At 29.2% G+C, this 13,034-nt stretch overlaps 2 protein-coding genes and 1 non-coding gene across 3 annotated transcripts; all 3 read right to left on the bottom strand.

Annotated features, from left to right (window-relative positions):
* Positions 1-24: 24 nt before the first annotated feature.
* Positions 25-2,824, bottom strand: LOC101254738 (protein TUNICAMYCIN INDUCED 1). The gene is made up of 3 exons (XM_004230611.5): positions 2,482-2,824; positions 1,792-2,127; positions 25-1,025 (listed from the first exon to the last, which is right to left on the bottom strand). The coding sequence occupies exons 1-3, from the start codon at positions 2,614-2,616 to the stop codon at positions 201-203; spliced, it is 1,296 nt and encodes a 431-aa protein (XP_004230659.1). The 5' UTR covers positions 2,617-2,824; the 3' UTR covers positions 25-200.
* Positions 2,825-3,012: 188 nt separating this feature from the next.
* On the bottom strand, positions 3,013-3,086 carry TRNAV-AAC (transfer RNA valine (anticodon AAC)). The gene has a single exon. It is a non-coding gene; the product is annotated as a tRNA-Val (tRNA).
* Positions 3,087-8,718: 5,632 nt separating this feature from the next.
* On the bottom strand, positions 8,719-11,565 carry LOC101254428 (transcription factor bHLH18-like). The gene is made up of 5 exons (XM_004230610.5): positions 11,487-11,565; positions 11,340-11,390; positions 10,498-11,100; positions 9,701-10,081; positions 8,719-9,366 (listed from the first exon to the last, which is right to left on the bottom strand). The coding sequence occupies exons 3-5, from the start codon at positions 11,095-11,097 to the stop codon at positions 9,292-9,294; spliced, it is 1,056 nt and encodes a 351-aa protein (XP_004230658.1). The 5' UTR covers positions 11,098-11,100; positions 11,340-11,390; positions 11,487-11,565; the 3' UTR covers positions 8,719-9,291.
* Positions 11,566-13,034: the final 1,469 nt, after the last annotated feature.

Below are 13,034 nucleotides of genomic sequence, written 5' to 3'. Positions count from 1 at the left end.
AATATGAAAATAATCTAAAGACTGTTGAATACCAAAAAGATCTGGCATATATTCCTGATACTTCTTTGATGAATTCGTAGAGTTAGGTCTCTTCGTACCTGATGTATGTAATAGCTATAAAAACAGAGGACAAAAGAAGAGGGCAATTTTATCTATACAGTTTTGCTCAAGCACAAATCTTGCCCGTCTAAAGAGTGAGTTTATAAGGTGAATGGATTTGGAGGTTGGTGAACAATTGGAGTCTTTGACATGGAGACATTGCCCAACTGCACACTGGGTGCCACTGTGTCCTCGATAGTTATCGGATCAACCTGCACAATTTTCTCTGGCACAACTTTGTCACCATCTACCTTTGCCAGAACTTCAAAATGCATCCTTACTGTTTCAGGCTTAGTTCTCCACTCTGGATAACCCTCCAAATTGAACCCATCTCCTTCCTTCAACTTCTTCTCAACTCCAAAACCAATCTTCACAAAAGTCTGGGCTGATACATCTGCCTTTAACAACTTGAAAGAACCTTTTTTACCTGCTTTAGGACCCAGTATATTAGAAAGCAAGGCCTCAAAACCAAGCAAGTTCGAGTTTGAACCATTGATAGATGTAACAGGCCACAATGTAGTGAATTGATTGGGTGTAAGAAGTGCAGTGGTTTCTCCCTGGAGATCAATAGTGGAGATGGCGTCCATGGCTTTCAATTTTGATACTGATGACAACTCAACAAGACCAGGTGCAAGCCGTTTAAGCTTAAGTTTGTTTGCAGAAGGGGCAGATGGTGAGGTGGGGGATGTAAGAGATGTAGGACCAACAATTCTAAGAGAGAGGAGAGGTCCCTCTTGAGCGAGAGAAGCTTGACGTAGATATTCAGCCAATGCCAACATACCAGAGGCAAAGCCATTTATCGTTCTGTTGAAGGGCAGTGGAAGTTCTATAGGGTGCCGCAGGCTAACAGATCTGGCACCCTTGACAGTAACGACAGCACCATCGGCTAAAATCACTTTCCTCAACTCCCCAGCATCCACATCATGCTGCATGTCGTTACCAAGAACAGAAGCAGAGTAGATCAGTGACATGAAAATTAGCAAAAAAATAGAACATTTATAACTTCAAATCATTTTAATATTTACTTAGACAAGTGGTAGAGTGCAGACAACTAACTGAAGAAAGACAATCAACACATAAAACAAACTGAATCTTGGTAAGCCATATTTAAGTGAACTTCGGATAGTTAAGCTATCAAGATTTCAGTAGAGTGACTCTATTTCCCAGGACAGATATAGAACGTCAATCTAACGTACTAAAGTAATTCAACTAAAATCCACCAACAAGACAGGAATCCTATTTTCAGTCCAATAAAACCTACAGCAGCAAATGTCCTACACAACATGATCAATGCTTATCAATAAGAGTAAAGGCCATCATTGCACATGAAACCAATGGAAGATTATACTGTCATTGAGGAAGTGCTTTCCAGCTTAAAACTCGGAGAAGCACACATGTCTGAACAGGGGTCCTTCCATAACTATATAAGCAAAAGAAGACTCTTTTCTGGGTTAACAGCAATAGCAGACTCTCTTGAAACACCAAAAAGAAAAGGAACACGACAAGAGCGTCTCTCGCAACTAAACATATAGGAATACCATGCATCCTAAGGTATTAGAACTCATAAGAAAACAAAATATAGAGCCAAAAAGAGGAGAAAAACATTCAACATTGCGATAGAGGACTACTATTAAAAAACAAATTTTGTTGCTGAATATATCAAATAAGAAAGCTAGCTTTCAAAAGACTTACAGGTAATGAAATTCTCATGTCCTTGGCATCCTGGATCCACAGCTCCATGGGACCTGCCAAAGTAAATGGAGCCAAAACAGGCACCTGATTCTCCAATGTCTGCCTTTCAACCAACCCATTTTCTTCACCTTTCTCTACCCGAAAAATAGGCAAATCTACAAATTCCCATTTATTCACATCCTCCAAAAGCTTTAAGGGAATTACTTTATTATCAACTTCCACATCAAACTCATAAGACACCGACCTACCCACAAGAGCATCCTTCAAATCAAACCCAGATATCTTGAAATCCTCCGCTTGAAAACCTAAACCCTTTACAATTGACTCCTTCAAGTCCTACAAAACAAGCAGAAAACAAAACCAACAATCAGAAACTCCAAACACAATCCCAACTACAACACATAAAAACAAACCCTAAATCAAATCTCACGTGTAAAACTCTGCCTCATTGCATTGTTACCGTAACACAATCAGTCTAACGAATCCAAAACAAATCACAACAACAGACTAACAATAATGTATCTCTAATAATTAAAAACTTTAGACACCTAATTGATGTTAACATAATCACTAAGATCCAAACAATCAATTTTTTGCCTTAATTTTCTGGTGCAATCTTGTCTGTCATTAGGTAAGAGAACAATCACAAATAAAGATTAATAAAGAAAAGAAAAAGGTTGAATGACTTACAGAAATAGCTTTAGGATATGGAGGATTAATATCTTTGCCAGCGATGGAAGCTGCAGATGGAGAAAACCAGACAGCAATGGCAAGAATAAATATGGCAAAGAGATAACAACAACGAGATGATCGTCTCAAATCCATTGATAAATAATTTGAAATTCTAAGGAACAGGAGATTTGATGTCTCAAAAAATAATGGAATAGAATGGGAAATTCTCAAATCTCAAGTAATGCTTAAGAGATGGATTCTTCTTCTTCTTATTTTTTTTTTCTAATTTAGAATGAAAAAGGGTGTGATGTGTTTAATTGATTTTTGTGGGAATTCGTGGTTGAGAATTGAGACAGATGATGACGTGGAATCGTTCGACCAATGAGAGGTGAGGATCTGATGTGGATTGATATAATTGGGTGAATGACGTGGCGGTTTTTATATGGTGGGACCCCTTATCCGTGTTCGTCGCATTAAAAATTGTTAATATTACTAATTGGATTAAAATATTAAAAATTTATGCAATTCGATTTAGGGAAAGATAAAAAGTGGCTTCGCCCGGAATCGAACCGGAGACCTTCAGTGTGTTAGACTGACGTGATAACCAACTACACCACGAAACCTCTTGTGTATAAGTTAATGTTTAATATAACAAATCACATTAAACACTTTGCCTTACACAGTTTGATTCTTGATTAGTTGGACTCTAAATACGGAAAGTGAATGAGAAATTAAAAAAAAAATTATCATCTAGCTTATATTTATAGTTCGCTTCTCACTATATAAGCAACTTAAAATATGGTGCGAAGTTCACACAAAAATGAATCAAGTTTAGGTATTCAATTCTCACTTGACAATTATTCTACAACTTGAGGTAAAATCTGTACGAAGTTTAATTTGATGTTGGCATGCCAATTTATATGCAAAACAATGATAAAATGTTGCTAAACTTCAAGCTATAATTTTTTCAAGTTTGATTGTGAATACCTTAAATTGATTTTAAAGCGACAAAAATGTTAATATTTGATACAATGTCAAATGTGGCTATATCTTAAATAGTGACGTTGAATCGTCTATCCTGCACATCCCTCAAAACGGATTAAGTAGGTAAATAGTCATTTTTTTCTAATAGAGAGTAATAATTAGCCTTCACTTGATATGTTTATTAACATTTAGTCACTCTTTTGATATCATAATTTTTTTTTTGGATAAATATGCTCCCAACTAAAACACAAAACAAATCCCACAAACACTGCTGGAATTTGAAAAGAATTTTAAAGAACGATTTATGGAGTTCAAAAATTGCTAAAATTTCAAAATCAAGAAAGAATTAATGGGATTCTAACATTTTATAAGTTAAAAATTAGAATATGATCTATGATCAAAATTAAGGATGATTTATGGGTTTAAACCTTTAGCACAACTATTGGACCTATTGATTGGGCTTACACACACATTCTGAATGTGAAACTTTCGACTGGATTCAACAACTCTGTTCCAATATATTTGCACATTCATGTTTATTTTATATTTCAAATATTAACAAAATATATCAAATTGAATTTAATAAACAGATAACCGAAAAGACCACGCAAAATACTAAATAAAGTGTTATAATTGATAGAATTGTATCATGATGTTTAAAATGTCTTGTATCCACTAGTATAAAAATCTAAAAGGCCCTAGTACGTGTAGTATTTGATAAAATCAAATTATTGAAATGAGTTTAAGTTATATCACGATCGATATTACTTTATGAGATCACTTATAGAATATCTACGCATAAATTTTTAAAATATATAACTAATAGTCTTTAAACTCTATTAAAATACTGTGCAGTATAAATACTCACCTGTTTTCCTTCACCTAATTTAAAGTAACCGACCATAAAAAGTGGTCAAAAAGTGATATAAAAGGTACAGCAGGATATAATATAATTATAAATTATAATTCTGTCAATAAATGCCAAAATAGAAGATGTTTTAGTTTCAATTACAAGTTCTCTCAATCTGCCACGTATAAACCTTTGGTCATAAATCTCTACCCAAATACATTTGCTGTTTTTGACCTTCTAGAATGTGCCAGGATGCGTTGGACCGTCTTTAATAGGAATTTTTTTTCTATATAAATAAATATTGAGTTTTTTTTTTTTTAGTATGTAAATAAATCATTATTTTAAAATTATTTATATCTAATTTAAATAAATCTTGATAGGAGTGTGGAGTGGTGAGGGTACAGAAGGGGGCTACCGATGTCAGTTTAAATAATGAGGTATGTTGCTTGACATTTGTATAACAGATGTATTCTACTTTTAATAAGAAATTCATTTTAATCTACTAATTTTAATAAAATTACTTGTTTTTTTTTTTAGAGAAAGTATTTAATCAAAGTATTCCCTCTGTTTTAAAAAGAATGACCTAATCTGACTTAGAAAGGGGTTTTAAGAAAAAGAAAGAAGATTTTTTAATCTCGTAATTCTAAACTAAAATTATGTCAAATGTAACAAAATATCCTTAATCTTGTGGTCTTAAACATGCCGCGTGAAAAGTTAAAGTTAAAGTGTTGCCAAAAATGAAAAGGAGACATTGTTTTTTAAACAAACTGAAAAGAAAACAAACTAAAAAGGAAATAGAGACATTCTTTTTTAAACGGAGGGAGTAACATATTCAGTTTGATCCTATTAAAGTGAAAATATATTTAATCAATTAAATATTAAAAATAAATAAAAATATAATTAAGAAAATACTTTCTTCCCAACTAAACATGCACCCTAATAAAGAAAGAGTAATTTCCCTAGATAGTCACTCGTGTTGGGAAATTATCTAGGAATATCACTTCTGTTTGTTTTAGGATTACAATATCACCCAACTTTACCTATTTTTCTTATCCTATATTGTCACAAAAAATACATTATATCTCTTCTATTAGGATGACATGTCACATTATTTTATTTTCTTATTATTAAAAAATATGCTTTAAACTTATTTAGATATTATGTTGCAATATGTTTTTTTTTTTAAAATATTGCATTTTTGAAAATGTTCTTTTTTTAGATGTATTAATAATTTTTGAAATGAATGAAAAAAAGTACCGATTTTTACAAATAACTACTAATGGATTGTTTTAACTACTTTTTTTAAAAATTAACTTTTTAATTTTTTAATGATAATTATTATTTTTTACTATAAGTTTTTTAATTAATTTTTGAAATAATAAAATTATAGTTTTTTTATGATAGATACTTGTACATTTCATTTTGTTGGAGCATTTTCTAAAATCCCTGAAAGTGTGATAAATATAAATAGATATTACAGTTTTTTATAAAATAATTCAATTTGCAGTTTTCATTTTTTAACCTTAAAAATTGAAATTTGAGTCCCCCCCGGTATTAGTCATTACTGTTTTTATATAAATAGTTTGATTTCATTTTTTTTAAATTGAAATTAGAGACATTTTAAAATAATTCATTTTTTGCCGTTACATTTTTTTTAAGCAAGAGAACTTTTATTTTCTATTTAAAATAGCTATTAAAATTCCTGTTTTTTTTAATTGTATTTTAAAGCATATTTAAAATATTTTTTGAAAAATTAAAATTCTTGAATATTTGGGGTGCTGACATGTGACACTTTTACTTCTCCTATTATATATCGATAGATTTTATTACAAAAATAGACAAATTCACATATTTTACCCAGTAAAACAATTACATTAAGAACTGTAATATGAACTCCTCCGGTTCTTCAAGAAAATATGTCGGTTCCTCCGGTTCTTTAAAAGAAATAGAAAAATATCAATAATAAATTAAAAAATGTGACATGACACTCTAGTAGGAGAGAAATAAAGTATTTTTTTGTGTCAAGTATATTTTGAGAAAAATAGACAAAGTTGGGTGATATTATCGTTCTACAACAAACATCAGTGATATTTCAGGATAATTTCCCAAAAATAGATGACTATCTAGACAAATTACTCTATAAAAAAAATATTAAAAATATCAAATCGCTTTAATTAACTTTTTTTATGACACCATATATATATATATATATATATATATATATATTAATTGTTAATGTATATATGAATCAACTTTATATAATTTCTTTAATGAGAATCTAGATATCCTCTCGTCTCAAGATACATTTCCTTAAAATAATTTGTTTATTAAGGATTTTTTTTTTTAAAAAAAAGTTAATTATTTTTTTAATAATTGTAAACTAGGGCAAATAAAATAAAACGAAGAAAAAATGTATCAGTCTCTTTCCGCATAGGCAAGTTTTTCATAATTTATGGGAAGTAAGTTTAAATTGAGCAATTTGATCATTTTTTTTAGCCGTTTGGTAGATAGTAGATCGTATCAAAACTAGTACAGTTTAATTAGAAAGGATCTTAATTATTACAACTATAATACAAAGTTTTTCAAGCCTAAGTACAATAATTGCCTTGAATATTGTCATTAGCTAAACCAATTACAAAAATTATCTGATCTAGTTTCAACATTTGTATATAAAAAGACAAAAAAGAGTGACATCATGCCTTGTTATATTTAATTAAAAAAATTATAAAAAATGAATAAATCTCCTAAGTCCTAAACAACTTCTACGTATGTACATATCATATTATTTTCCACACATAATTTATTCTGTTCATTAAATTATCTACCTACTAATTGTCATTACATAAAGAAAAGTCGTGGAATCTTGATTTGTCAAGAAAGATTACGATCTCTTGTAGGGACTCATTGTTATACCAACTTTTATTCCTAGTTAAATGTTAATTAGATATTTTAATTAAGCATAATTGTAATTGTTAAAGGGTTAATCTCATTTATTTTCTTTAATTATTCGTAATTAAACAAACTGTTTATCCATTTGTTAGCTGTCACATTAATCTGACAAGTTAAGTTTGATCAGTACAAGATAGTGCTCACTTAATTATTTAGTTTGTCAAAAATTGCAAGAAAACGTCGTCTGTAAATAGTTTATTCAAATTAAGAAATTTAATAAAAACAATGTTTGTATAATTTATGAAGGGAAGTGGAGACATGAGATACATAAAAATATACTAATGTTCAAATTACGGCTGAAGCATAGACGTCACATTGTAGTCAGCATGACACAAGATTTGTATAATTTAAATTCAATTAAAATAAATCAGCGTTTATCCAAGAAGTCGTAGAGTTGATTATATATAAAAAATATGTATTAGTTTGATACTCCTTCGAATCCATTTTATTTGTCGTTCTTGAAAAAAAAAATTTATGCACGTCATTATAGTTTACAGAGTTTAGAGTTGAAAGGATAAAAAAAAAATTCGATAAAATTCTAAAAGGATACATAGAAAAGATTTATAATCAAAATGGTAAAATGGCTACACGTAGCGGTTTATTTTAACGTCGTTAACACATGAAAATCGATGTTCTATGAGCGATTTTATCTAATTTTTTTTAAAAAATCGCTACCCCTGCAGTGTTTAAAAGTATTTTTTAAAAAAATCTAAAATCGCTGCTGTGACAACGTTTTTAATAAAAAATATTTTTTTCAATTGGAAATCGCTGCTGATTTTCCTTAATATCTATTTAGAATTTTTTTTTAAAAAATCACTATCAAAATGATATTTTGTTTATTTTATCTTTTAAAATAATTTACCCTTTTAATTTTAATTTTAGTACTATCTTTTAACTAAAAAAATAGAAAAAAGATTTAATTTATTTTAAAGTAAATCTTTTTTTATATTTTATTAATTTTTTTGGCCAAACTTTGATCAATTCTGGCCTTTTGCACTTTTCTTCTCTAGGGCAAAATCATAATGGGACTTTGATACTTTGGACCTAGATCATGTTGTTTTAAAAAAATAACACAATCTAGATCATGTTTCATGTGAACGATATAAGATTTTTATTTAATTTATTTTAACTCTAAAAAAATAAAAAGAATTAAGAAGGGTGACGGGAGGAATGAATCTAGAATGTAAATTTATGGGTTTTGTTTTCCAAAAAAGATTGTAATCTACTTTAGGTTCTAAATTTTATATTTATTAAATGATTTTCATAATATAAATATAGAATTTAGTCTAAACTATTAAATTGTATTAAATATGTAATTAAGACTCTGCTTTACCATCTCAATAGTAAAAACAGCAGTTTATAATGCAATTATATATTTCGTTTTTCTAAAGGTAAATGTAAAGACGTAAAAATAACTTAAAAGGGAATCATGAATCAACTTTATTTTATATTATAAAAAAAGAATTAAGAGATTGACAATAATGTGTGGTTTTATTCCATATCATGAACCAAATGAGATTACATAAACAACAAAAGAGACCCTCCAAATTCGAAGATAATTTCAAGAGGATGTCTAAAACATTGACAAATTAAATCAAACTAATGATACAAAGCTTGATGCCCTAATTTCACCCCTAAAAAAATAAAACCTTGTATTGTCCCTTTTCTCTAACCACTTGGTATACGTTGAATTTCTCAACCTTCCTCATGGAAAAATATTTATAATAAAAGAGAAAAAAAATGCCTAAGCCATGGGGTCAACTATATCTTTACAATAGGTGGATAAATTGAACATGGTAAATTAACAAATTTAACCATGCAAAAATGAGAGGTTAAAAAATAAATCCTCCCTAAAAAATGACTTAATTAACCCCACGGCAAACAAGCTTCAAAGGACTTGGTTTTGAAAAAAAAAAAAGGTGAATTTGACCTCACAACCCTAAACATCCAATTATAGAACTGGAAAAAGAAAACGGTAAAATGACTTTTGTTGTATCAAACGCTTTAAAAGAAATTACGATAAGTTGGTCAACGATCACACCCCTTCACATAAACACTTTGAGAGCTGAGCGCAAATTTTTGACAAGATCCTTTACTGTCATTGCAAATTCCTCATCCATCTGCATGGAATTAAGCCTTTTAAGAATTTGAAAATGAAAAAAAGTAAAATAATAACCTAATTACCACATGTAAAGTATAAAATTAATAGTTATAACAAAAAGTATAATCTAGAAGTTAAGTTATATTCACATAATAGTATGGAATTTCTCTAACAACATCAATGTAGTTTAAATTGTAATATAATAATAGCATATTAGTAATCATTCTTAACACCATGTCACAAATGTCATAGTAAAAATATGAATTTTTTTTTTATCTTGATGTATAGTGTGTACTAGTAAAAATAAAAAGATATTTTTAATATAACGAAGAAGTAAAAGCGAACAAATATACCTGAGCAATTATGGTAATGTCAAGAGCAGAAGTTCCAAAAGACAAGGCACATGTATTGATGACTGATAGATGAAGTTTCTCAATTTCAGCAACTGTTTTCTCAACAACTCCTTTGCTTTTTTCACAGTGGATTCTAATTAATACATCTTTTTCAGATATTCTTGCTTCAATTTCTGGGAGTGCCTCATCAACTGGCACAGTACCACTTGAGTAATTTTCATCTGATGAAGAATTTTCACCATCTCCATAAAGTTCATATTTCTTAACAAATACAACAGATTCCACTGATTTTTTCTTTGTTTGCTCCTCAAGCGTCTTCACTTTCTCTTGAAGTTGTTTCAAGTATTTTATTGCATCTCCAAGAACTGAAGCCTTGTCCATCTATTCATCATACCAAAAGTTTAGTAAATATATATTACTCACGCTAATAATATTTACTTGTCCAGTATACTAAAAATAGATGTCCAGTTCGAGAAAAATGAATTTTGAACGAAAGTCATTTTCCTTCAAAAACTTTATGGAACTCTTGACTTAGCATTATTATTGGTCCAACAAACACTTACTTTTCAAGATTGATATACACAACTATCAATCTTGAAAACTAAGAAAAATCATCAAATTAAGCACTACCACACGATATAATGTGCTAATCTATCATCGACTTATTTTTCATTTTAGTTGCAACCACTCAGAAACTCCAAAAATAGGTCATATATCTTTCAAAAAATTTAAAAAATAAAATGATTTTCTTCGTATCGAACATATTCATAATCTTGATATAAGTGTATCTTAAGTACCTTTTTGAGTCCGGGAATTAGAGCAGATAAAGCAATGAATCTTTGGCTAAGCTTTTCGCGTCTTTTCCTCTCAGCAATGATATGATCTTGAGCTTGTGTTAATTTTCCATTAGTGCTAACACTCTTATTAGCACCTTGACATGATGCAGCCTTAAACATCATATAATTCTGATTAGCAAAAGAATCTTGATGACAAACCATATTGTTATGACAATGATCAGCTGCAAAAGTTATACTGCTTGATGACAAATTAGTTGTTTCCTCTTTGGGCTTCATTGTCACAACTTGTTGGTTAGTGTAATTATTTGATGAGTTCATCAAATGGGAATAATTGGGAGAAACCACAGATTGTGAGCTCAATATTTGATCAATTTCAATAGTATTGTTCCAGCTATGACTTGTTTTGGAATTTTTTAGTGGCCTTTCTTCAATAATTTGGGACAATTCTATAGGCCTTTTATGGCATAATAGTGGCTGATGATGAGAGATGAATGATTCATGCAAATTATTCTCATGACCAAATGAATTTGCTATAGATATTGCACTTAGCTCATCATATGAGCTAATAGGCCAATGTTGATTAAACCCATAATATTCCATTTCCTGCAACAAAAATATAAATATTCAATTCTAAATTTCAATAATCTTGAAAAAAAAAACGTGAAAAATTGTCTAGATTTTTAAGAGTTTGGGCTTTGAAACCACACATTTTTGCAACAAAAATAACTTTTTTTTTACCCACAATTGACTATTTTATATTTAAGTGGCAATTCTATCGAGTAAAAAGAAAAAATTTTAATTCTCGCTAAAAGTTTATTTCGCTCCAGTGGATAGAATTGTACCTCGTAAATTACGAAATTCTTGAAAAATCCCAAAAACAATGTGGAGAAATCCTGAACAAAAATAAAAAAAAATCCAAATAAAATTGTGGAAATGGATACACATAAAAAGTAAAATATATAAGGAAATTAAAGGAATTAGTGACTTACTTTAATTAATTAAGAGGAGATCAGGACAAAGCTAATCTTAATATTATGTCCTATAAAGTTGGAGATTTTTTGCTACCATTAATGAATTTGGTTCCTCATATATATACTACTGTTATAAGTATCACTATCTCCTTTTTTTTTTTTCTTCTTCTTCACGGGTCGGGTTGTTTAATGTGAACCGGCTTTTAATTATTGTGGCAATAGAATATTAGTAATAATTAGTGTATATTTCAATTTTTCAACACCTTTCTGTATGAACATAAATAAATTGCAAGTAGATCTTTTAAGCTGGTGAAAGCTAGATTTAAATAATATTATTTTTTTTGTTTTATTCTGAATTTTAAAGACTTTTGAGGCTACTAGTATTTCTATAATATTTCTTATTCCTCCACTTTGCCAATGAAATTTTGACAACAAAAAAATAATTATTTTAATTATTTTTTGAGGGGAATTTTTTTTTTCAATTTTCTTTTTGTTGGGTGCTACGTCAACTACCATAATGTTCCCACAACCTATGTCGTAATCCAAAAAAGATCATCCTCCATATTTTGCGGTACTTTGATAAGAACATTTGACTAATAAAAATTACTGCTTCATAAAAGAAAATAAAATTAAGGGATAATGCTCAAGTAGCTTCTTAACCTATGACCGAAATCTCAGAGACACACTTATACTATACTAAGGTCCTATTACCCCTGAACTTATTTTATTAATAATTTTTTACCCCTTTTTGACTTACGTGACATTATGTGGGTCCAACGATGGTTGATTTTTTTTTTCAAACTAGTGTCACGTAGGCTAAAAAGGGGTAGAAAATTACTTGTAAAATAAGTTCAGAGGGTAATAGAACCTTAGTATAATATAAGTGTGTCTCTGAGATTTCGGGTATAGGTTGAGAGGGTACTTTTACATTATCCCTAAAATTAACCAATAATTAAGCACATGTAGTACGACCTACCAAAAAAAAAATAAGTATTTGAAAAGTATTCAAGTGTATATATAGTATTATAATTATTATACAACAACACTATGCTATCATATGGGCCAATACTATATATTATAAAATACTAACTAGTGAAAATATGTTGTGCACGTATTGGTTAAAATATTGTACAGCTTTTCTTGTTTTATATATATACACGCTTTCTTGATACGATAATAAGTACTTTGGTGTGTAAAAGAATTACTAGTGTCAGTATGATTAAATATATATGTGATATCATTATGTCATGAGATTATATTCGTTTGTCATATATATACTTTGAAAAAGTATTTTTGTATCCAAAAGAATTATATACTGTGACGATACGAATTAATTAACGATAATAGTTTAATTATTTTACATTCTTGATAAATATCACTAGAGTTATAGTTATATTGAATTCAATGAAAATTTACTAATGCTGATAAAGGTTTAATATTTTTGTTAATATGTACATCTATTACCGTTAAAAGATATTTTCATTATAGTAATATTTGTTTTATTTAGAATTTTAAACTTTAGAACATGAAAACAGCTTAATCGAAATAAGAGATTTTTAAAATGTC

The sequence above is a fragment of the Solanum lycopersicum genome, chromosome 1, assembly GCF_036512215.1.
Source record: "Solanum lycopersicum chromosome 1, SLM_r2.1".
In the NCBI taxonomy this organism is placed as follows: Eukaryota; Viridiplantae; Streptophyta; class Magnoliopsida; order Solanales; family Solanaceae; genus Solanum; species Solanum lycopersicum.
Note: the sequence above shows the minus strand (reverse complement) of the source record. Positions and strands in the feature narration are given on the sequence as shown.